Source organism: Microchirus variegatus (genome assembly GCF_963457635.1).
Source record: "Microchirus variegatus genome assembly, chromosome: 16".
In the NCBI taxonomy this organism is placed as follows: Eukaryota; Metazoa; Chordata; class Actinopteri; order Pleuronectiformes; family Soleidae; genus Microchirus; species Microchirus variegatus.
In genome coordinates, this window is record NC_139817.1 from 13,020,558 (window position 1) to 13,046,879 (window position 26,322).

Here is a 26,322-nt window from a genome sequence, read left to right on the forward strand (position 1 = left end):
TATCATTTGACTGAGTATTCACTATTGATTGACCAGCTCTCGGTCGTAAATTAATTTTAGCCACCTTCAGAAATCAACTTCTAGTTGTTTAGCTTTAGGCTTTTCTTGTGAACACTGTACACCTGACACATTCAAGAGTGACGCATCTCGTCCACAATCATACGGCTACTTTTAATCACTGCATCTGGTTGATAATCCTGCATAGCAATGTATATTAAACTGAGTGTTTGCTACTAGGAACTTATTGTAAGTTACTATGTGTGTGATCTGTGTCTAAATTAAAGAGAAAATATAATCCATGAACTGTTTTTACTTTTCTTTACATACTTCTGCAGTAGTTTTAAAGTCAGTGCAATACACAACCACAATCTCTGTCATTATTTCCTGGGTAAGTCAGGAAAAACTAAGTGTTCACTACACGTGCACATGAGTGTGTGTCCAGAGGTTGTTTCTCAACACAGTTGGCACTCACTTAATGCCAAAATGTGTCTTTCCTTTCCATACACTAAAGGGTGATTGGTTCAAAACAGATTGTGGGATGATTTGTGAAATTTAAACTGAAGTTACACTGTAGGCAGCTTAAAGTTGACAGGCTGACAGTTGATAAGATAGTTAAGCCCTTTATTTGTCCCGCAGTGGGGGAATTTACATTGTTACAGCAACAAAGACTGTAAAGATAAAGATAATATATTATAAACATCCATTACCAAAAAAAAGTACAATATATAAAGATATTAACACTAAGACTATAACAATTGTGTATTATGCAGTAAACCAAGAACTTAAACATAGATATGAGAAAATATATATACAATGTGCCAGAAGTTACACATTTGTGACTACTTATGTGTTTCAGTGAAATGAAATACAGACTTACAATAAAATGCATGTGTAACATGGGGATAAATACTTTTTGTAATGACCCATTGCTTTGAAAACCTGGAGCTGAAGTGTCTCACTATGTAGAAGCTGAAAAAGTAAACAGTATACAGCCAAAGCAGGATGCAGAAATAACATGACCTATATTCCTGTGTATGAATCGTGCAAAAAGTAAAGCATGCAACAAGTGTTGAAATTTAAAGTTAATAAAGTCCAAGTCAATATAAGCAGAGATGAAGCAACATGCTCCCGCAGATGATCCCTATATTATCAAACAATTCTGACATGAGGAATGTTTATTTGCAGAAATAGATATACTCTGCATGAATATGTTTGCATACATGTGTAACTGCTGTCAAATAAATACCTTCTGTTTTTTCGTAGCCTTAGAAGAAGTCTATAATGTGAACTGTAGGCAGTGGCCTTGCTTTACAGAGGCTGCTGTCTTGTGCCATCATGTTTCTACAACAGCCCAAATGGACAAACCACACAGAGCGTGCATTCCATATTTTGAAGCAAATAATGAGGAATTAAATGTTTTCTCGTAACGTATTGTTACACATTGGACCTTTAAGTGAACTGTGGTAACTGTGTTTAAGTAGTTCATTCATCAAGTGGCGATACTTGGAGAAATTTGTGGGAAAAAAAGTATCATAAATCCAAAATTTAAATATATTATTTTCGTATTGTACCACTGGAGTACATTCGTAGATTAACTTTAATAAAGGGATTTTTCATGTAGGTCTATTGTACATGAGTGGTGCAGCTGTGACAGCAGTTGAGGCTCTGTGGGATCTTTTCTTTGGAGAGGTAGAGCATGGGTTGAATGCTACTGCTGAAATCCATCAAGCCAAAGGCTAAGAAGTGAATATAGCATCGAAACACGTCAGGAGAGAAATATTCTTCGAAGGGGAACAGTGCCACAAGTGGAAGGTAGTGGAACACAGTGATTGCCAGGATGATGAGGACCATTTTGAAGGCTCTCTTCTTCACCGGGTGCATCTCATCTGTGCTGGGCCCAGACTGCCGCAGCGCCCACAGAATGACAATGTTGCAGAAGACCATGAAAGCAAATGCTATAGATATTATTGCTGTGAAGACCTTATAAAAGTTGGGAAAATCACATACACAATAAGCAACAGTATAAGACAAAACGATAAGCCAGACCACTATGGCCACGACTGCTCTGTGATTCCGGCCTTTGAGCTGAGTGAAGAAGATGGGGTGGACCACAGCTAGGTACCGGTCCAAGCAGATGCAGGAAAGAAACAGTGGTGAAGTATCTTTCAGGCCGTAGAAGAAGCGTAGTGCGAAACAGATGCTGCTGGTGTCAAGGTAGAGTTTGTTGACCAGTTCAAGAGGAAGGATGAGACAGAAGAGCACATCTATTATCGCCAGTTGAAAGATGAAGATATCTGAGCTGGAGGAGTCTTTGTTTTTGTGGATGAGCCACAGCACAGTGACGTTGGTAGGTATGCCCAGGAACATGTTGATGAACTGAAGGCCCAGGTACCAAATGAGGAGAGCGGGCATGTGTTTGCATCGCTCATACATTGGCTTGTCTCCAACAGTGGAGATGTTGAGCACAGAGGAGTTGATGTTTATGACCTCCTCGAAAGGGACTTCAGAGATCGGGTCGGGAAAAAGGAGCTGTCAAACAAACACACACCAGATTCTGTTGTTGGAGACATTAATAAAGGCTCCATTCAGACCTGGAATCAACATCCATTCTCTGTGATTCAGTTGCTTGTTATAATAGGATTATCTCATTTTTTGGCTATATGTAACTTTATTTCCAGAAAAGTCTGTGCTAGTAAACCATACTGCTAAAATATAAGTAGGCTATTGTTGTTTGACGAAATACCATTTGCATCTGCAGGTTTTTTTTTTTTTTAAATATTATGATTTATATACCACACAGGATTTAATTATGTACAGTAGATTTTTACTGTACATTAGAGCAGGGTTTCTCAACCCTTTTCCTGTGGACCCACTGTCCTGCATGTTTTTAGAGGTTTCCCTGCTCCAACACACCTGATTCAGATTAAATACTATGTAACTGCAATAGTCAACGTGGATTGTCAATTGTCACATGAATCACGATGAAAATTAGAACATCAATATGTGAGCAAACTCATATCAGATATCACACCTTCATTTTGATTAATAAACGTTGACATTTATTGATCAAAGACAACAAATGCTCATGAACTACATTAAGATACACCAGCAAAAATTAAGTCTGAGGCAGAAAAACTTACATTTCCAGACATACATTCTTCCATTTTCTTCTGCTTTATCCTCAATGAGGGTCGCAGTGCCAAGCTCACTTAGGACGACAGGCAGGATACACCCTGGACAGATCGCCAGAACATACATTTGAACATTTTTTTTAAATTTATGTCTATGCAATTTTAATGGCGTAGTAAACGAAACCTCTTACCTTAATATTAGTCGTTTACTTAGTGAATGTCTTCTCCCCTTAGTTAGTGTTAAGTGTCACTGACACATTACAGACTCCTAAGCCACTTTTTTTCCCCTTTCAAAGAGCATTTGCGTGAGCCTTACTTAATGTCGATCTTGCCTTTACAAGTCTCGTAGGATTGTTCGCAAGTGTTTCACTATGTTTCCACCAGGTCGACGAGCAGCAGATCCCACTATGTCTCTGTACCTAAAGGTGATATGAACAGTATATGCACAGCCTGACTACAAACACAACCTTGTGCCCCGCAGAACAAAGGAACTAATAATATCTGTGCTATTACACAAATACTGGCAACACCCTAAAGGAGGACTGAAAATCTCACGCAATATTAAAATTCAGTGTTATTAATTCAGATGGAGAGGTCAGAAGTTATTTGTTTTGCAAATTGTATCTCACCTGTTCATGGTGTGGTTTTATATAATGTTAAGCTACTGTGCAGGAAATTCATTAAAAAGTCTACATTTTTCACTACAATACAAAAACACAGTCTCTGTCTTTATTTCCTGGGTAAGTCAGGAAAAACTAACTGTGTACTGAAGGATAATTGGGTCAAACAGTGACATATCACTCAGTCAGCTCACATTAGGGGCAAACATATTGCATGGATGATTTGTGAAATTTAAACTAAAGTCAAACTGTGATCAAGTTGACAGAAAAGAAAATGAGATGAGTTTAATCTTTATTGATATTTATTTACAGTGAATTTGACAGCAGTTGAAGGCTAAATGGAGAAATAAATACAGTACAACGAAAACCTAAATACATATAAGGGAAATGTATTATACATATAACGTGCGTATTCATGTGTCACGTTAGACATGTATAGTGACAGTTTATGTGCATGTGTAATATGTCAGTGAAATGAAATACAGACTTACGATACAATGCATGTGTCATGGAGATACAGACTGTTCGTAATGGAATAGTTGTAAATCCATTGCTTTGGAGAAAACTTGGAGCTGAAGTGTCTAACTACATGTAGAAGCTGAAAAAGCAAACAGTTTACAGCCAGAGATGGACACAGAAATAACATGATGATTTGTGCATTATTTGTGTGAAATGTGAAAATGGCTTGGGTTTTGAAATATTGGTGTTAAGACATAAATTAGTGGTCCTGTTGTATTTATACAGTCATGTGTATAAATATGTATAACTTGTGTAAAAAGTGAAACATGCCACAAGATTTAAAATTCAGACTTTTAGATAAAACCAGAGGTGATGAAGGAGTTGAGATTCTCACTTGCTCCCACAGAGATCCCAAATAAACAGTTTTGACATTAGGAAGGTTTATTTGCAGAAACAGATATACTCTGCATAAATATGTTTGCATCAATGTGTAACTGCTGTCAAATAAAAACCTTCTGTTTATACGTAGCCTTAGAAGAAGTCTATAATGTGAACTGTAGGCAGTGGCCTTGCTTTACACAGGCTGCTGTCTTGTGCCATCATGTTTCTACAACAGCCCAAATGGACAAACCACACAGAGCGTGCATTCCATATTGTAACGCAAATAATGAGGAATTAAACATTTTCTCATAACTTATTGGACATTTAAGTGAACTAACTGTGTTTAAGTTAATGTTCAAAGTGGCGATACTTGGAGAAGTTTGTGAAACAATTTATCATAAATCCAAAATTTAAATATATTATTTTTGTATTTTGTATTTGTGGATTAACTTCAATATAGAAACCTTTCATGTGGGCCTATTGTACATGAGTGGTGCAGCTGTGACAGGAGTTGAGGCTCTGTGGGATCTTTTCCCTGAAAAGGTAGAGCAACGGTTGAATGATACAGCTCAAATCCTTCAAGCTGTAGGCCAAACAGATAATATAGCACTGAAACACGTCAGGAGAGTAATGTTCCTTGAAGGGGAACAGTGCCACAGGTGGAAGGTAGTGGAACACAGTGATGGCCAGGATGATGAGAACCATTTTGAAGGCTGTCTTCTTCACAGGGTGCATCTCATCTGTGCTGGGCCCAGACTGACGCAGCGCCCACAGAATGACAATGTTGCAGAAGACCATGAAAGCAAATGCTCCAAGTATCATCACCGTGAAGACTATATAAAAGTTTGGAATCTTGCCTACGCAATAAGCAGCAGCATATGCCAAAATGACAAGCCATATCACTATGGTCAGGACTGCTCTGTGATGCCTGCCCTTGAGCTGAGTGAAGAAGATGGGGTGGACCACAGCTACGTACCGGTCCAAGCAGATGCAGGAAAAAAAAAGTGGTGAGGAGTCTTTCAGGCTGGAGAAGAAACGCAGGATGTAGCCGGTGCTGCTGGTGTCAAGGTAGACTATTCTGACCATTTCAAGAGGAAGGATGAGACAGAAGAGCACATCTATTATTGCCAGTTGAAAGATGAAGATATCTGAGTTGGAGTAGTCTTTGTTCTTGTGGATGAGCCACAGCACGGTGAAGTTGGTAGGTATGCCCAGGAACATGTTGATAACCTGAAGGCCCAGGTACAAAATGAGGAGAACGGGCATGTTTTTGCATTGCTCAAACACTGTCATCTCTCCAACTGTGGAGTTGTATGGTCTGTGAGAGATGTTGAGCACAGAGGGGTTGATGTTTATGCCCTCCATGATAATCCTTTCAGGGAACGGTAGGAAGAGCTGTCAAACAAACACACACCAGATTCTGTTGTTAGAGACATTCATAAAAGCTCCATTCAGACCTGGTATCAACATCAATGCTCTGTAATTCAGTTGCTTGTTATAATAGGATTCTCTTTTTTTGGATCAATACAACTTTATTTTCAGAAAAGTCAGTGCTCGTTAATCATACTGCTAAAATATAAGTAGGCTATTGTTATATTTGACCAAATATCACTTGCAACTTCGATAATTTAAATATTATGATTTATATAACACACACGATTTAATTATGTACAGTAGGTTTTTACTGTATGTTAGAGCAGGGTTTGTCAACCCTTTTCCTGTGGATGCCCTGTCCTGCATGTTTTTAGAGGTTTCCCTGACAATTTTCACATGAACCACGATGAAAATTAGAACATCAATATGTGAGCAAACTCATATCAGACATCACACCTGACAGATGTCGAACACAGAGTGGTTGATGTTTATGTCCTCCATGAAAGGCCTTTCAGGAAACGGTCGGAAGATCTGTCAAACAAACACACACCAGATTCTGTTGTTAGAGACATTCATAAAAGCTCCATTCAGACCTGGTATCAACATCCATGCTCTGTGATTCAGTTGCTTGTTATAATAGGATTCTCTTTTTTTGGCTCAATACAACTTTACTTTCAGAAAAGTCAGTGCTCGTTAATCATACTGCTAAAATATAAGTAGGCTTTTGTTATATTTGACCAAATATCATTTGCCACTGCAATAATTTAATATTATGATTTATATACCACACACAATTTAATTATGTAGAGTCGAGTTTTACTGTATGTTAGAGCAGGGTAAAGCACTGCAAAAGACTAACAACCCATTCATTTGAATCTGGTGTGTTGGAGCAGGAAGATGATGAAAACATGCAGGACGGTGGGTCTTGATATTGAAGTCTGAGGCAAAAAAAACAACAACATACATTTCCAGGTTCCTCTTCATAGTACTCATACTCTCCATACGCTGTATCATTTTCACCCATTTCACCGATTTTCTCACGGGGGTCGCTGTGCCAAGATGACGTAGGGCGACAGGCAGGATACACCTTGGACAGATTGCCAGAACATACATTTTAACATTTTGAATTTATGTCTATGCAGTTTTGTGTAGTAAATGAAACCTCTTACCTTAATATTAGTCTTTTACTTAGCGAATGTCTTCTCCCCTTAGTTATTGCAAACTCTTTCAAAGAGCATTTGCGTGAGCCTTACTTAATGTCGATCTTGCCTTTACAAATCTCGTAGGATTGTTCGCTAGTGTTTCACTATGTTTCCACCAGGTCGACGAGCAGCAGATCCCACTATGTCTCTGTACCTAAAGGTGATATGAACAGTATATGCACAGCCTGACTACAAACACAACCTTGTGCCCCGCAGAACAAAGGAACTAATAATATCTGTGCTATTATACAAATACTGGCAACACCCTAAAGGAGGACTGAAAATCTCACGCAATATTAAAATTCACAGTGTAATTAATTCAGATGGAGAGGTCAGGAGTTATTTGTTTTGCAAATTGTATCTCACCTGTTCATGGTGTGGTTTTATATAATGTTAAGCTAATGTGCAGGAGATTCATTAAAAAGTCTACATTTTTCACTACAATACAAAAACACAGTCTCTGTCTTTATTTCCTGGGTAAGTCAGGAAAAACTAACTGTGTACTGAAGGATAATTGGGTCAAACAGTGACATATCACTCAGTCAGCTCACATTAGGGGCAAACATATTGCATGGATGATTTGTGAAATTTAAACTAAAGTCAAACTGTGATCAAGTTGACAGAAAAGAAAATGAGATGAGTTTAATCTTTATTGATATTTATTTACATTGAATTTGACAGCAGTTGAAGGCTAAATGGAGAAATAAATACAGTAAAATGAAAACCTAAATACATATAAGGGAAATGTATTATACATATAACGTGCGTATTCATGTGTCACGTTAGACATTTATACTGACAGTTTATGTGCATGTGTAATATGTCAGTGAAATGAAATACAGACTTATGATACAATGCATGTGTCATGGAGATACAGACTGTTCGTAATGGAATAGTTGTAAATCCATTGCTTTGGAGAAAACTTGGAGCTGAAGTGTCTAAATACATGTAGAAGCTGAAAAAGCAAACAGTTTACAGCCAGAGATGGACACAGAAATAACATGATGATTTGTGCATTATTTGTGTGAAATGTGAAAATGGCTTGGGTTTTGAAATATTGGTGTTAAGACATAAATTAGTGGTCCTGTTGTATTTATACAGTCATGTGTATAAATATGTATAACTTGTGTAAAAAGTGAAACATGCCACAAGATTTAAAATTCAGACTTTTAGATAAAATCAGAGGTGATGAAGGAGTTGAGATTCTCACTTGCTCCCACAGAGATCCCAAATAAACAGTTTTGACATTAGGAAGGTTTATTTGCAGAAACAGATATACTCTGCATGGATATGTTTGCATCAATGTGTAACTGCTGTGAAATAAAAACCTTCTGTTTATACGTAGCCTTAGAAGAAGTCTATAATGTGAACTGTAGGCAGTGGCCTTGCTTTACACAGGCTGCTGTCTTGTGCCATCATGTTTCTACAACAGCCCAAATGGACAAACCACACAGAGCGTGCATTCCATATTGTAACGCAAATAATGAGGAATTAAACATTTTCTCATAACTTATTGGACATTTAAGTGAACTAACTGTGTTTAAGTTAATTTTCAAAGTGGCGATACTTGGAGAAGTTTGTGAAACAATTTATCATAAATCCAAAATTTAAATATATTATTTTTGTATTTTGTATTTGTGGATTAACTTCAATATAGAAACCTTTCATGTGGGCCTATTGTACATGAGTGGTGCAGCTGTGACAGGAGTTGAGGCTCTGTGGGATCTTTTCCCTGAAAAGGTAGAGCAACGGTTGAATGATACAGCTCAAATCCTTCAAGCTGTAGGCCAAACAGATAATATAGCACTGAAACACGTCAGGAGAGTAATGTTCCTTGAAGGGAAACAGAGCCACAGGTGGAAGGTAGTGGAACACAGTGATGGCCAGGATGATGAGGACCATTTTGAAGGCTGTCTTCTTCACAGGGTGCATCTCATCTGTGCTGGGCCCAGACTGACGCAGCGCCCACAGAATGACAATGTTGCAGAAGACCATGAAAGCAAATGCTCCAAGTATCATCACCGTGAAGACTATATAAAAGTTTGGAATCTTGCCTACGCAATAAGCAGCAGCATATGCCAAAATGACAAGCCATATCACTATGGTCAGGACTGCTCTGTGATGCCGGCCCTTGAGCTGAGTGAAGAAGATGGGGTGGACCACAGCTACGTACCGGTCCAAGCAGATGCAGGAAAGAAACAGTGGTGAGGAGTCTTTCAGGCCGGAGAAGAAACGCAGGATGTAGCCGGTGCTGCTGGTTTTGAGGAAGACTATTCTGACCATTTCAAGAGGAAGGGTGAGACAGAAGAGCACATCTATTATTGCCAGTTGAAAGATGAAGATACCTGAGTTGGAGTAGTGTTTGTTTTTGTGGATGAGCCACAGCACGGTGAAGTTGGTAGGTATGCCCAGGAACATGTTGATAACCTGAAGGCCCAGGTACAAAATGAGGAGAACGGGCATGTTTTTGCATTGCTCAAACACTGTCATCTCTCCAACTGTGGAGTTGTAGGGTCTGTGAGAGATGTTGAGCACAGAGGGGTTGATGTTTATGTCCTCCATGAAAGAGATTGCAGAGATCGTGTCGAAGAGCTGTCAAACAAACACACACCAGATTCTGTTGTTAAAGACATTAATAAAAGATCCATTCAGACCTGGTATCAACATCCATGCTCTGTGATTCAGTTGCTTGTTATAATAGGATTCTCCCTTTTTTTTTTGCTCGATACAACTTTATTTTCAGAAAAGTATGTGCTTGTAAATCATACTGCTAAAATATAAGTAGGCTATTGTTATATTTGACCAAATATCATTTGCAACTGCAATAATTTAAATATTATGATTTATATACCACACACAATTTAATTATGTAGTTTTACTGTATGTTAGAGCAGGGTAAAGCACTGCAAAAGACTAACAACCCATTCATTTGAATCTGGTGTGTTGGAGCAGGAAGATGATGAAAACATGCAGGACGGTGGGTCTTGATATTGAAGTCTGAGGCAAAAAAAACAACAACATACATTTCCAGGTAACTCTTCATAGTACTCATCCTCTCCATACGCTGTATCATTTTCACCCATTTCACCGATTTTCTCACGGGGGTCGCTGTGCCAAGATGACGTAGGGCGACAGGCAGGGTACACCTTGGACAGATCGCCAGAACATACATTTTAACATTTTGAATTTATGTCTATGCAGTTTTGTGTAGTAAATGAAACCTCTTACCTTAATATTAGTCTTTTACTTAGCGAATGTCTTCTCCCCTTAGTTATTGCAAACTCTTTCAAAGAGCATTTGCGTGAGCCTTACTTAATGTCGATCTTGCCTTTACAAATCTCGTAGGATTGTTCGCAAGTGTTTCACTATGTTTCCACCAGGTCGACGAGCAGCAGATCCCACTATGTCTCTGTACCTAAAGGTGATATGAACAGTATATGCACAGCCTGACTACAAACACAACCTTGTGCCCCGCAGAACAAAGGAACTAATAATATCTGTGCTATTATACAAATACTGGCAACACCCTAAAGGAGGACTGAAAATCTCACGCAATATTAAAATTCACAGTGTAATTAATTCAGATGGAGAGGTCAGAAGTTATTTGTTTTGCAAATTGTATCTCACCTGTTCATGGTGTGGTTTTATATAATGTTAAGCTAATGTGCAGGAGATTCATTAAAAAGTCTACATTTTTCACTACAATACAAAACACAGTCTCTGTCTTTATTTCCTGGGTAAGTCAGGAAAAACTAACTGTGTACTAAAGGATAATTGGGTCAAACAGTGACATATCACTCAGTCAGCTCACATTAGGGGCAAACATATTGCATGGATGATTTGTGAAATTTAAACTAAAGTCAAACTGTGATCAAGTTGACAGAAAAGAAAATGAGATGAGTTTAATCTTTATTGATATTTATTTACATTGAATTTGACAGCAGTTGAAGGCTAAATGGAGAAATAAATACAGTAAAATGAAAACCTAAATACATATAAGGGAAATGTATTATACATATAACGTGCGTATTCATGTGTCACGTTAGACATTTCTACTGACAGTTTATGTGCATGTGTAATATGTCAGTGAAATGAAATACAGACTTATGATACAATGCATGTGTCATGGAGATACAGACTGTTCGTAATGGAATAGTTGTAAATCCATTGCTTTGGAGAAAACTTGGAGCTGAAGTGTCTAAATACATGTAGAAGCTGAAAAAGCAAACAGTTTACAGCCAGAGATGGACACAGAAATAACATGATGATTTGTGCATTATTTGTGTGAAATGTGAAAATGGCTTGGGTTTTGAAATATTGGTGTTAAGACATAAATTAGTGGTCCTGTTGTATTTATACAGTCATGTGTATAAATATGTATAACTTGTGTAAAAAGTGAAACATGCCACAAGATTTAAAATTCAGACTTTTAGATAAAATCAGAGGTGATGAAGGAGTTGAGATTCTCACTTGCTCCCACAGAGATCCCAAATAAACAGTTTTGCATTCCATATTGTGACGCAAATAATGAGGAATTAAACATTTTCTCATAACTTATTGGACATTTAAGTGAACTAACTGTGTTTAAGTTAATGTTCAAAGTGGCGATACTTGGAGAAGTTTGTGAAACAATTTATCATAAATCCAAAATTTAAATATATTATTTTTGTATTTTGTATTTGTTGATTAACTTCAATATAGAAACCTTTCATGTGGGCCTATTGTACATGAGTGGTGCAGCTGTGACAGGAGTTGAGGCTCTGTGGGATCTTTTCCCTGAGAAGGTAGAGCAACGGTTGAATGATACAGCTCAAATCCTTCAAGCTGTAGGCCAAACAGATAATATAGCACTGAAACACGTCAGGAGAGTAATGTTCCTTGAAGGGGAACAGTGCCACAGGTGGAAGGTAGTGGAACACAGTGATGGCCAGGATGATGAGAACCATTTTGAAGGCTGTCTTCTTCACAGGGTGCATCTCATCTGTGCTGGGCCCAGACTGACGCAGCGCCCACAGAATGACAATGTTGCAGAAGACCATGAAAGCAAATGCTCCAAGTATCATCACCGTGAAGACTATATAAAAGTTTGGAATCTTGCCTACGCAATAAGCAGCAGCATATGCCAAAATGACAAGCCATATCACTATGGTCAGGACTGCTCTGTGATGCCTGCCCTTGAGCTGAGTGAAGAAGATGGGGTGGACCACAGCTACGTACCGGTCCAAGCAGATGCAGGAAAGAAACAGTGGTGAGGAGTCTTTCAGGCCGGAGAAGAAACGCAGGATGTAGCCGGTGCTGCTGGTTTTGAGGAAGACTATTCTGACCATTTCAAGAGGAAGGGTGAGACAGAAGAGCACATCTATTATTGCCAGTTGAAAGATGAAGATACCTGAGTTGGAGTAGTGTTTGTTTTTGTGGATGAGCCACAGCACGGTGAAGTTGGTAGGTATGCCCAGGAACATGTTGATAACCTGAAGGCCCAGGTACAAAATGAGGAGAACGGGCATGTTTTTGCATTGCTCAAACACTGTCATCTCTCCAACTGTGGAGTTGTAGGGTCTGTGAGAGATGTTGAGCACAGAGGGGTTGATGTTTATGTCCTCCATGAAAGAGATTGCAGAGATCGGGTCGAAGAGCTGTCAAACAAACACACACCAGATTCTGTTGTTAAAGACATTAATAAAAGATCCATTCAGACCTGGTATCAACATCCATGCTCTGTAATTCAGTTGCTTGTTATAATAGGATTCTCCCTTTTTTTTTGCTCGATACAACTTTACTTTCAGAAAAGTATGTGCTTGTAAATCATACTGCTAAAATATAAGTAGGCTATTGTTATATTTGACCAAATATCATTTGCAACTGCAATAATTTAAATATTATGATTTATATACCACACACAATTTAATTATGTAGTTTTACTTTATGTTAGAGCAGGGTAAAGCACTGCAAAAGACTAACAACCCATTCATTTGAATCTGGTGTGTTGGAGCAGGAAGATGATGAAAACATGCAGGACGGTGGGTCTTGATATTGAAGTCTGAGGCAAAAAAAACAACAACATACAATTCCAGGTTCCTCTTCATAGTATCCATACTCTCCATACGCTGTATCATTTTCACCCATTTCACCGATTTTCTCACGGGGGTAGATACACCTTGGACAGATCGCCAGAACATACATTTTAACATTTTGAATTTATGTCTATGCAGTTTTGTGTAGTAAATGAAACCTCTTACCTTAATATTAGTCTTTTACTTAGCGAATGTCTTCTCCCCTTAGTTATTGCAAACTCTTTCAAAGAGCATTTGCGTGAGCCTTACTTAATGTCGATCTTGCCTTTACAAATCTCGTAGGATTGTTCGCAAGTGTTTCACTATGTTTCCACCAGGTCGACGAGCAGCAGATCCCACTATGTCTCTGTACCTAAAGGTGATATGAACAGTATATGCACAGCCTGACTACAAACACAACCTTGTGCCCCGCAGAACAAAGGAACTAATAATATCTGTGCTATTATACAAATACTGGCAACACCCTAAAGGAGGACTGAAAATCTCACGCAATATTAAAATTCACAGTGTAATTAATTCAGATGGAGAGGTCAGAAGTTATTTGTTTTGCAAATTGTATCTCACCTGTTCATGGTGTGGTTTTATATAATGTTAAGCTAATGTGCAGGAGATTCATTAAAAAGTCTACATTTTTCACTACAATACAAAAACACAGTCTCTGTCTTTATTTCCTGGGTAAGTCAGGAAAAACTAACTGTGTACTAAAGGATAATTGGGTCAAACAGTGACATATCACTCAGTCAGCTCACATTAGGGGCAAACATATTGCATGGATGATTTGTGAAATTTAAACTAAAGTCAAACTGTGATCAAGTTGACAGAAAAGAAAATGAGATGAGTTTAATCTTTATTGATATTTATTTACAGTGAATTTGACAGCAGTTGAAGGCTAAATGGAGAAATAAATACAGTACAACGAAAACCTAAATACATATAAGGGAAATGTATTATACATATAACGTGCGTATTCATGTGTCACGTTAGACATGTATAGTGACAGTTTATGTGCATGTGTAATATGTCAGTGAAATGAAATACAGACTCACGATACAATGCATGTGTCATGGAGATACAGACTGTTCGTAATGGAATAGTTGTAAATCCATTGCTTTGGAGAAAACTTGGAGCTGAAGTGTCTAACTACATGTAGAAGCTGAAAAAGCAAACAGTTTACAGACAAAGATGGACACAGAAATAACATGATGATTTGTGCATTATTTGTGTGAAATGTGAAAAGGCCTTGGGTTTTGAAATATTGGTGTAAAGACATAAATTAGTGGTCCTGTTGTATTTATACAGTCATGTGTGCAGGATTCTCACCATTAGATGTCACTAATTCTTACACATTGGGCCTTTAAGTGAACTGTGGTAATGCTACGTTCAAATTGGGTCATGAGCTAAAAATGTGCTTTATTTTCAAAGTGGCTATACTTATTTCGGAATAAGGTATGAAAACATTTCAGAAAAATCCATATTTAATCTGACAATTTAAATCTGACTAATCTTGTATTTAACCAATTGAGTACATTCATATCGCAGTTTTTGGAGTGTTGGTACACTCATAAGATAACTTTAATATAAACTCGGAAAATTTGTTATTAGTAATTTTTTGTTGTTGTAGCAATGCTGCATGGCAATACATCTTATACTGTTGGAAGGACAGTTTATTTCCCTTTTAAATTGTGCCACATTTGCAATGAAAATACATTTGTGGGATGAACAGCAGAGTTGAGTATGCGGGTTGTGGCCTCGAAAAACTTGCCAAATCTTCTCTGTCAGTGCCAAACAGCTTATTCTGCTGGTGCCTGATTAGCAACACCTGTGAAGCATGGACCCTGCTATAGCGGTCAGTTTGGTGAATGTTCCAAGCATGCCACATTTGACTGATCTGCATAGGGTCTGTGCCCGAGGGCAACTTTAAGCTGCCGTTCCGCAAAACAAAGTTCCAGCATTATTTGGAGTGAGCCCTAGTACCATCTCCAAACTGATGGCCAAGTTCCATATAACGGAGGATGTCAGAGACAGGCTGGACATCCTGAGAAGACGTCACCGTTTCCTCACCCCTGTCAGCACTTAGTAGGGCTGCCAGGAGGCCGACCATGATTGCGCTTCACCGTCAGGCCTGTTTGCACTGATGTCGGAAACGTGTGGACATCCTGAACATGTGGAGAAACATTATGGTCATGGATGAGTCCAGATTCTGCCAAAAACAGTTGGATCGTAGCGTCAACGTGTGGAGAAGAGGCAGAGAATGCTATGCTGATTTGTGCACTGATAGTGTAAAAGCTTTTCATAATTGGAGTCTGGGACTGACTGTGGGAGCACTCGAGCGGCGAGATGTATCAGAGACTACCTCCAGAATTTGGGAGTGGAGAGGATCAATTGGCCTGCCTGCAGTCCTGACCTCAACCCCATTAAACACGTGTGGGATCAGCTTGAGTGACACATTGGCTGACTGCTGAAAATGCTGGTTGAAGAATGGGATGACATCCCACAGCAGTGTGTGACCAAGCTGGTGACCAGCATGAGGAGGAGGTTCCGTAGTCACCAGCAGAATAAGCTTTGTTTTGCATTGGCAGAGAAGATACTTCGATATTCATATATTCAAGTGCGCAACCCACATACTTTGCTAGTCAACCCACAAATGTGGCACCATTTAAAAGAGAAATCAATACGCTTTCTATAAGATTTATTGTGAAGAAGCATTGTTACAACAAATAAATAATCAACCAAACACGAATCTCCTTACTTTTTGTGCCAAGTTTAGAAACCTTTCATGTGGACCTATTGTACATGAGTGGTGAAGCAGTTGAGGCTCTGTGGCATCTTTTCCTTGGAGAGGTAGAGCATGGGTTGAATGGTACTGCTGAAATCCATCAAGCCGAAGGCCACATAGTGAATATAGCACCGAAACACATCAGGAGAGAAATATTCCTGGAAGGGAAACAGAGCCACCGGTGGAAAGTAGTTAAAAACTATGATTGCCAGGATGATGAGGACCATTTTGAAGGCTCTCTTCTTCACAGGGTGCATCTCATCTCTGCCGGGCCCAGACTGCCGCAGTGCCCACAGAATGACAATGTTGCAGAAGACCATGAATGCAAATGCTCCAAGTATCATCGCCGTGAAGACCTTCTCAAAGTTAGGAATGTTGCCTACACATTTAGCAGCAGCATAGGCCAAGATGATAAGCCAGACCACTATGACCAGGACTGCTCTGTGATGCCGGTCTTTGAGCTCAGTGAAGGTGATGGGGTGGACCACAGCTACGTACCGGTCCAAGCAGATGCAGGAAAGAAACAGTGGTGAAGTATCTTTCAGGCCATAGAAGAAGCGCAGAACGTACCAAGTACTGCTGGTGTTGAGGAAGACTATGTTGGCCAGTTCAAGAGGAGGGATGAGGCAGAAGAGCACATCTATTATTGCCAGGTGAAGGATGAAGATATCTGAGGTGGAGGAGTCGCCTTTGTTCTTGTGGATGAGCCACAGCACGATGAGGTTGGCCGGTATGCCCAGGAACATGTTGATAAACTGAAGGCCCAGGTACCAAATGATGACAGCTGGCATGTCTTTACATTGCTCATACACTGTCTTCTCTCCAACAGTGGAGTTGTAGGGTCTGTGAGAGATGTAGAGCACAGACGAGTTGATGTATATGACCTCCATGATGGCGAGATCTAAGGTCGTCTGGAGAACACAGATCTGTCAAAGCAAAAATACACCAGATTCTGTTGTTAGAGACGTTCATAAAGGCTCCATTCACACCTGATATCAATCACTCTCTGTAATTCAGTGGCTTTAAGTAGGATTGTTCACAAACAGGTATTAAATTGTGTCCTGGATGTGTCTCCTGTGTCCACTTATGATCAGAGCAGGCTTACCCCGTCTTTATTCAAATATGCACTGTGGTCGTAACTGTTTGCGAGAATATGATCGTGTTTTCAATGAGTCTGATTGTACAGATGTGTTTGCAGTCAGTGTGTGTGTGTGTGCGTGCGTGCGTGCGTGCGTGCGTGCGTGCGTGCGTGCGTGCGTGCGTGCGTGCGTAAACATAGACGGACAGAGATAAAGAGACAGAGATGGACAGAGAGAGATAAATTACTCAAGCTCTGCACACGCTGCTGTAACCTCAGTAAATTTTAACAGGTAGAAAAAAGAAATTATATGGCAATCAGTGTTAATATTGTGGAGGTGGAATCAAATAAATACAAATAAATAAATGTAGGAGTGCTGATAAGTGTAAGAAGCGATGATAGCTGTAAATCCATACTGGGGACAGATCGCCTTTCTTCCAAATGTGGTTTCTGTAACCAGATGTATGGACACATACAGGACAGATTATAACCATTCTTTGTGTTAACAGGGTCAAAGGTCCAGGCATGACACACAGTGTCAGTAAGGTATTGGTCAAAGATAGGTTGCAGCTGAAACAATGTGATGTACATCAGAGATAAATAAAACAAATAAAACATATATATACTGTACATATATACATAATTTCACAGCAACAACCTCAAACTGGCAGCCTGGACATTCAATATGTCTAGGACTATTTGTGTGGCTTCAGCTCGGTCATATTTGTGAGACATCTGGTGTCAAAAGATCACTTGATGTCATTATACAGCATGTGATAAAAGTCTGAGCGCTGAATGTAGTCAATTTATTTCCACCTTTATGGAGTAATGTCCTGCTGTATCAATGAGCTTCTGCTGTAATAACATATATGTCATTATTCTTTGACATAAACCCTGATAATAGATTAGTCAGTTGATTCATTTAATAAAATAATTATAAAATGGACATTTATTAACCTTTACCATTGTGTATGTTTGTGTAAAGGAAGACACCTAATGCTCTGGTGACTTCCATACACAGCACAACGATGCAAAATACAATACAAAAAGAAATTATGAAAATACAAAATCATGTTGGCCTGCATTTGGAACATTTTTGCTTTTTTTTGCTGAATGAGGAAAGGGAACAAAGGGAACGAGACTGAGGTATGGGAAACGCCCTGAAAGGAGATGTGAGTGAAATGTGTGTCAGAAACTAAATGGTTGAATTTTTGCTCTACACAACTTCAGAAATGTTTGTGCTATTAAACCATACTGCCAGAATATTGGTGACACACATTATCTAAAGTCCTTTTAAAGTAGATAGTATCCTGGTCCTGGGGACCCACTGTCCTGTTTTAGATGTTTCCCTGCTCCAACACACCTGATTTAAATGGTCAGCTCACCAACGAGAGCTGCAAAAGCATAAACTACCAGTGTGTTGGAGCACAGAAACATCTAAAACAGGGCAGTGGTCCCCAGGACCAGGGCAATATGAAAACAATACTATGTGGATTGTCAATTTGAAGTAGTGTCAATGTGAGTAAACTCATATCAGACATCACACGTCTATTTTGCAAAAAAGAATCTATGGACTAGAGTAACAAAACACCAGCAAACAGAAAGTCTGAGGCAAAAACACATTTTAACAATGAAAATGTCGATCATAAACTGACCTGATGCTGTTTTTGTGACAAACAAAACCTGTAGCCCTTTTAAGATGCAAAAACAAACGTCTTACTTAACTATTCATATCCCACTATCTCTGTATCTAAAGGTGATATGAACAGTATATGCACAGCCTAAACTACAAACACAACCTTGAAACCCTTAAAAGAAGACTGAAGGTCTCCCACTATATTGAAAATGACAGTGTTATTAATTTACAGGAGAAGTCAGAAGTTATTTATTCTGCAAAATCACACTCACCTGTTCAACAGAACACTGCAGCACCTTCCTAATATAACTGTCGTCCCCACTCTCCACCGAATCCTTGCGTACGTCTGTCCCACTGTGAAGCATCACTGAGTCTTCAGCTCAAAAAGAATAATTAAAAAAAACATCTTTTGGAAAAATGACCCAACACTTCAGGGATCCTGCTCCATCTGATCCTCCAATCACAGATAAGGGTGTTGAAGCTGAAGATCTCCCCCTGGATGACAAGAAGCGTTGGTTAGGACCCTTACACAGTCATCATTCCTTGAAATTTAACAAATTAAATCATCATGAAACAATGAGGAAAAGAAGTGCAAAAGTGATATATGCGGGAGTTAAAAAGAAAATTGGAAACATGTTAAGGTTGTGTGTTGAGGATGTGTCACAGCAAGCCATCATCCATTCACACCGATTGGCAATGATGCAACAAACCATTGGTGCCTGACGGAAAATCGTCAGTAAACAACTGATGCAACAGTCCAGAAAATCGCTTCTGATTCAATTGCGTGTAATGATGAGTAACATGTTACATAAGGTCGACAAGTATGACGGGTGTGATGTTTGTCAGTGGGTTTCAATTTGACTTCATTAAACTTCAACTTCACTAACTCTAACGAGGCAGAGGAAGAGGCGGGGCTACAACTTCAACCTGAACCTGTTGTTTGTCTTTATATCACCTGCGATTTATGAATTTTTAGTATCAGCGAGTAGATCAAAATTTATGTTACGCTACAGTCCTGTATGAACAGGATATATTATTTCTGCTGCTAATTGTGATGTGTGCATTTGAACAGCTTAACGTTGCCATTTGTTAAAACCCGGGTTATTTACATTTGTGCATGACCCGTTTTTCTTGGTGTCAGGTTAAGAAGAAATTGTGTTTCCCTCCTGTGAAGCAGAGGAGTGTCACATAATTGCTAAATTCAGCATTAGAGCAGAAACACAGCAGCAGTAACTGCATTACCAGAAAAAAAAAAGTTATTGAAGGGTATTCAGTCTTTTCATGTGTGACTTAATAAGATTGAGATGATCAAACTCATCTGGATGTTGATCATGGGAAGGAAAATGGAAAACTGGCATGTTTGTCAAGGGTCTTGAGTTGAAGTTCACACATTAGCTCAAAGTTATTGTGTCATCTACTGGCAACAGGAAATTACATGTTTTCCATTTTCGCATGTTTTTTTTTTTTCCACCAGGTGGCCTCCTGACATTGTGTTCTCAAAATTGTAGGATTTCATACTGCGTAGTGGCTTCAGACCGGTGACAGCAAGAAGGTCACCTGTCTGAATCCTGGTTTGACCGAGGGCCTTTCTGTATGGAGTTGTTGCATGTTCTCTGTTGCATGTTCCTCCCACTGTCCAAAAACAAGCTGAGGTTTATTAGACACTAATAATAACCGTAGGTATCAGTATGAGAGTGAGTATGTTCTGTATGTTGGCATCCCTGGAAACTGGTTAACTCCTCTGGATCAAGAACAACTCTTGCTACCACCATCCTCCAGTATAATCTGTCTGAGGTCATTTCCCCTTATCGGCCAGGTTTGACAAGGGTGGGAGGAACAAGTAATACATGTAACACCAACAGTGTTTTCAGGCAGTCGATTTTCCTTGAAAACTATTTTGAGAATAATTTTCTGCATTTTGGATCAATCACATTTTTGAGTAACAAAAAATAAAAATTTCCTCTTATCGCCAGACAGATTTGTCAAGGACTTGAGCGCTGAGCTGGAGACTGTTATTTCCTCACTCCATCCTGACAACATCTGTTTTGGACCCAAAGATGTTTGTTATGTTCAGAATTCCACTTTTGTGTGTCAGCACAGAAGAGGACATATTCATCCCTGATACCCATAGCGAGGAAGGAGCCCACAAAGGTTCTGAATGATCTCAGGCCTGTGGCTCTCACCTCACTGGTGATGAACCATTGCCAGGCTCCTGTTTGCAGACTTCTCTTTCTCATTCAACAGCATGCAGCCGAGACGTCACACGCCTTATCGCCTCTATACTTGACATCCTCTCCACAGTTGTCTGCAGGTCCACTCAGCCTAGCACAGTCCTGCTCTCTCTGCCAACTGTCCCTACAGTACAATCACAGCTCCGCTCTGCAGAGGTTGGCCACCTGGTGTGAACGTTCTTCTCTTGACCTGAATGTAAATAAGACAAAAGAGCTCATTGTGACATTTCCTAGTAAGCAGAGAGAGTTGGCAGTGGACGTCACGACCACCACCACCATCCAGGGTGAGCCAGTGGAGATGGTGGAGGAGAGGAGTAATCTTGGTACATTTTCTGAGGCTTCTCCTGCTGCAGCTCTTTCATTTGCCTCATCTGTGTGAGTAGAAGGTTAAAAAGGGTGGTAGGGTTAGGGTAAATGGAGTGAAAGGATTAAAGAAGAAGAAACACTTCTTTTAAGAACAGACATTCCACAGAGAGACCTGACACAATACGTCTCCCTCTGCCATCACGTGTGTGTGTTTTCTCTGACTGTGCTCCCTCCCCTTTAGGTTCAGGTGTGCTTGTGAGTGGGGCCGCCCCTCAACAGCTGATCAGCTCCTCCTGCTGCTGCTCCTGAGGCCTGAGAGGCTCTTCTTGTTCTTCTTTGACTGCTTGACACGAGAGAGGACACAGACAACATTCAGCACACTTCATCTAACCCTACTCAACACTCAACATCGACTTCCTAACCCTAACCCTAAGGGCTAACCCTAACCAACAATATGGGGCTCCTCAAACGACAGCGTTGTTTTTGTTTGTTCCTTGCGTCACTGGCTGGATGGAATCCATGTGAGTAACTTTGTTTGTTTGATCTCCCTCTTGTGGTTTGACATTCTTCTTCTTTTGGGGGGTCGGGCGCGAGATGAGCACATTTGAATTTCAATTGTGAGCATGCATTTGTAAATTTAAATTGTCTATTGTGATACCCAATCTCAAATTGCAAACTGTTTGTGGTTAATAGACTTGTGAGTAACTTATCTGATAGGGACAGGGTGTGTCTCAGGACACACTATTTGTTATTTAAGTTTGCTGTTTTTCTGAGTGGTGAAGGTGGGTAAGCAGCCGTTGTCTGTTCCTTACAGCCTAACGATTGAGCAGCACAAGGAGCTCTTACTTCTCCAGTTAGATAAAATGAGAATGGAGCAGCAGATTGAAAAAGTGCAGAATTAAACTTGAACTCAAGCGTGCAATACAGGTAGAAGGTGGAAAATTAGGGCACAAATTGGAGGCTTGAGCCCAAATTGGACAGGTTGCTCATGACTGAATGTGGCTTTAAAAAAACATGACTACAAAAGACGTTTACCCAAATTTGTGTCTAATGTGGAAATGTTTTTTTAATTGTTTGTCCTCTAGGCGAGATGGTTCATAACCACAAATTAATGATTGTGTTAGATATGTTTGAAGGGAATAATGAATAGTAAAAATAAAAAATATATATATATAAAGTTGAGCTGAAATGCATTGTGTAAACAATGTATACCACAGGAGGAAGTTGTGCTCTGCAAATCTTTCTGTAGATGACACATGAACACAGAACTCCAATACATTGATGACACATGTAGTAAAAGCAGAGATAATGCGATATCTTTGTTGAACTTGCTCTTTCTGTTCCTTTTTTCTTTCCTCATGTGCAAACAATTATGGCCCTATGTTCAAATGAATACGAGTATGACCAAATGTGGAAAAAATGTTTCAAAGACACATCGTCGCGATCATAAAAAAGACAAAGACGCTGCTTTTATGGATTAAAACAATTATTGACAATTATTGACGAGGATTGAGAAACCCTGTGTTAGAGGGTTTCTTAAAGGGGGTCAAAGTCAGACAAAATACATTTCAACATTTAATGGTAAAAACTGTCAGTCATCAACAGAAAAGGCAAAACCGGATGCTGATATTTTTAAGATGCAAAAAAAAATGTTAATTTATTTCTACGCAGTTTTGTGCAATATATTAAACCTCTTACCTTAATATTAGTATTTTACTTCGCGTATGTCTTGTTCCCTTAGTTATCACAAGTGTCACTGACACATTGCAGACTCCTCAGCAGGCTCCAAGGTGATATGAACAGTATATGCACAGCCTGACTACAAACACAACCTTGTTCCCTGCAGAACATATGAACAAATAATATCTGTGCTATTATACAAATACTGGTAGCAGCCTAAAAGAGGACTGAAAATCTCACGCAATATTAAAATTGATTGTGTTATTAATTCAGAGCATCAGGAGTTTTTTTTTAATGCAAAATGACACTCAAATAATTTTTAAAATAACTGTTGTCTCCACTATCCACCTATTCCTTGCGTACTTTAAATATACAGAAACGTATTGTAATTTACTTTTATGTGATTTGTGTCTGAGTTAAAGAGGAAATATAATATCAAAAGTTTACATCTTTCAGTACAATACAAAAAAACACAGCCTCTGCAATTATTTGGTAAGTCAGACAAAAACTCGTTTACTACACACGCTACTCAAACTAAATTATGGGATGATTTGTAAACCTTGAACTAAAGTTCACAGAAAAGAAAATGAGATAAGGACAGATGAGATTAATCTTTATTGATATTTATTCTGGGTGAATTTGACATCAGTTGAAGGCTAAATATATATACTATACATACAACAGGGATACAGACTTTGTAATGAATTAGTTGAAAAGCCATTGCTTTAAAAAAAAATTGAGCTGAAGTGTCTCACTACAGATAGAAGCTGAAAAAGCAAACCGTATACAGCCAAAGCTAGACACAGAAATAACGTCACCTACGTATACTGTACGTGTCATTTGTGTGAAATGTGAAAATGGCGAGGGTTTCTAAAATATGCCCATGTTTCTATTCGCGAATGGTATAGAGATGTGACTACATATTGGCGTTAAGACATAAATTAGTGGTGCTGTTGCCCCCTGTTAACCAACAGCCATATGTATATTATATCATGTATGGGTGGGGTGGGGCACATGGTTGGTACAGTGGTTGGCACTCTTGCCTTTGCAGTGGAACACGTGTCTTTCTGCATGTAGTTTGCATGGTGTGAGTGTCAGAGTGGATGCTTGTTTGTCTCTATGTGGCCCTGTGATGTCCAGGATGTACCCTGCCTTTCACCCTATGACAGCTGAGATTGGCACCAATGCCCCCTGTGACCCTGATGTGGAGGATAAAGTGGTAGAAGATGAGTAAGTGAGTGAGTTTACAGAGGCTAAGCCTATACTTGAAGCCCTGAAGGGTTGCTAGACATGTACCTCACGGTGCCCTGGTATACTTCCATGCATATTCCTGACCCTGGTATACTCGCATGTCAGGGTCCTGTTGTAGGGTCCCACTTCACCATCGGGTGGCGGTACTTGTCTGGACACAAGCAATAGGACACATTCTTACCAAAGAAGAAGAGAGCAATGCTACAGCTCCCTCAGACAGGTCTGGTTCACAGATGAAAGGCCCGTCGAGCAGGGGAGTCGGGGTGTCAGCAGGTTCATGGGTCATCAGGTCGGACTCGGATGACTATCCTTGGCGACTACTTCTTCTGTTGCCCAAATTTTTTTTTTGCTTGGTGAGTGGGGCTCATACTCCACCTATGGGTGAGACGTAACTTCAGGTTGTGCATGCGCTGTCCACGCGCACCCAACATGCTCGCGTGTGCTTCCAAAATCTGTGATGCGCGCGCAGTCTTTGTGTTGATGCCGTATATTACGTTGTGCGCATTGAGTATACCAAGGCCTTTAGATGATACACTTTAGAAGTGACCACTGACCTTACGTGTGCAGGGAAATTTATCAGACTTCACATAATTTACGTGGGTTTTTACATTAATTAAATGCTCACTGCGATTGTCCAAAAATTCTTCTCTTACACCCAAAATACGGCAACTTCTAGATATGCTTAATTGGTGACGCAAATGCACTAAATTGATCATGCAGTGTGATAGACGCAAATGGCGCGGACCTTCACGTTTGGTGTGAACATAGCATAAGAAAAGGTCTATAATGTGTATTGTAAACGATGGCCTTGCTTTACAGAGGCTGCTGCCTTGTACCACAATATTTCAACAACAGCCCAAATGGACAAAACACACAGATTGTGCATTCCATATTTTGAAGCAAAAAAATTGTATGGTGGTTATACTTTATTTGGAAAAAATGTGTGAAACAAATTTAAATATAATATTGAACCATATGAGTATATATTCATAGATTCACTTTAATATATGAACCTTTAATGTGGGTCTATTGTACATTAGTGGTGCAGCTGCGACAGCAGTTGAGGCTCTGTGGCATCTTTTCTTTAGAGAGGTAGAGCATGGGTTGAATGCTACTGCTGAAATCCATCAAGCCGAAGGCTAAGAAGTGAATATAGCATCGAAACACGTCAGGAGAGAAATATTCTTCGAAGGGGAACAGCGCCACAGGTGGAAGGTAGTGGAACACTATAATGGCCAGGATGATGAGGACCATTTTGAAGGCTCTCTTCTTCATAGGGTGCATCTCATCTCTGCCGGGCCCAGACTGACGCAGCGCCCACAGAATGGCAATGTTACAGAAGACCATGAAAGCAAATGCTGCTGGTATCATAGCCGGAAAGACCTTATTAAAGTTGGGAATGTTGCCTACACAATAAGCAGCAGTATAAGCCAAAATGATAAGCCAGACCACTATGGCCAGGACTGTTCTGTGATGCCGGCCATTGAGCTCAGTGAAGAAGATGGGGTGGACCACAGCTAAGTACCGGTCCAAGCAGATGCAGGAAAGAAACAGTGGTGAGGAGTCTTTCAGGCCGTAGAAGAAGCGCAGGACAAACCAGGTGCTGCTGGTGTCAAGAAAGAGTTTGTTGGCCAGTTCAAGAGGAAGGATGAGACAGAAGAGCACATCTATTATCGCCAGTTGAAAGATGAAGATATCTGAGCTGGCGGAGTCTTTATTCTTGTGGATGAGCCACAGCACGGTGAGGTTGGTAGGTATGCCCAGGAACGTGTTGATAAACTGAAAACCCAGGTACCAAATGAGGATAGTGGGCATGTGTTTGCATCGCTCATACACTGTCATTTCTCCATCAGTGGAGTTGTCGGGTCTGTGAGAGCTGTTGAGCACAGAGGAGTTGATGTTTATGACCTCCATGATGGTCTGATGATCTGTCAACCAAACACACAACAGATTCTGTTGTTAGAGACGTTCATAAAGGCTCATAAAGGCTGTGTGTGAGAGAGAGAGAGAGAGAGAGAGAGAGAGAGAGAGAGAGAGAGAGAGAGAGAGAGAGAGAGAGAGAGAGAGAGAGGAGCTTGAGTGAGTCAAAGCGCTACACACACTGCTGTAACATAACACAATGT

General features: G+C 39.8%; 5 protein-coding genes across 5 annotated transcripts; all 5 read right to left on the minus strand.

Annotated features, from left to right (window-relative positions):
• Window positions 1-1,623: 1,623 nt before the first annotated feature.
• LOC310937947 (platelet-activating factor receptor-like) lies at window positions 1,624-6,989 on the minus strand (the record flags this gene model as incomplete). Its single annotated transcript, XM_083902337.1, has 4 exons — window positions 1,624-1,764; window positions 5,210-5,986; window positions 6,422-6,496; window positions 6,930-6,989. 4 exons carry the CDS (start codon window positions 6,987-6,989, stop codon window positions 1,624-1,626), a joined length of 1,053 nt encoding a protein of 350 aa, XP_083758463.1.
• Window positions 6,990-8,841: 1,852 nt separating this feature from the next.
• On the minus strand, window positions 8,842-10,250 carry LOC310937949 (platelet-activating factor receptor-like; the record flags this gene model as incomplete). The annotated part of the gene is made up of 2 exons (XM_083902339.1): window positions 8,842-9,759; window positions 10,191-10,250. 2 exons carry the CDS (start codon window positions 10,248-10,250, stop codon window positions 8,842-8,844), a joined length of 978 nt encoding a protein of 325 aa, XP_083758465.1.
• A 1,635-nt stretch (window positions 10,251-11,885) lies between these two features.
• Window positions 11,886-15,275, minus strand: LOC310937950 (G-protein coupled receptor 4-like; the record flags this gene model as incomplete). The annotated part of the gene is made up of 2 exons (XM_083902340.1): window positions 11,886-12,803; window positions 15,216-15,275. The coding sequence occupies 2 exons, from the start codon at window positions 15,273-15,275 to the stop codon at window positions 11,886-11,888; spliced, it is 978 nt and encodes a 325-aa protein (XP_083758466.1).
• Window positions 15,276-15,307: 32 nt separating this feature from the next.
• Window positions 15,308-16,907, minus strand: LOC310937951 (proteinase-activated receptor 3-like; the record flags this gene model as incomplete). The annotated part of the gene is made up of 3 exons (XM_083902341.1): window positions 15,308-15,397; window positions 15,556-15,753; window positions 16,035-16,907. The coding sequence occupies 3 exons, from the start codon at window positions 16,905-16,907 to the stop codon at window positions 15,308-15,310; spliced, it is 1,161 nt and encodes a 386-aa protein (XP_083758467.1).
• Window positions 16,908-25,225: 8,318 nt separating this feature from the next.
• On the minus strand, window positions 25,226-26,113 carry LOC310937952 (proteinase-activated receptor 3-like; the record flags this gene model as incomplete). Its single annotated transcript, XM_083902342.1, has 1 exon — window positions 25,226-26,113. One exon carries the CDS (start codon window positions 26,111-26,113, stop codon window positions 25,226-25,228), a length of 888 nt encoding a protein of 295 aa, XP_083758468.1.
• Between the last annotated feature and the right edge of the window lie 209 nt (window positions 26,114-26,322).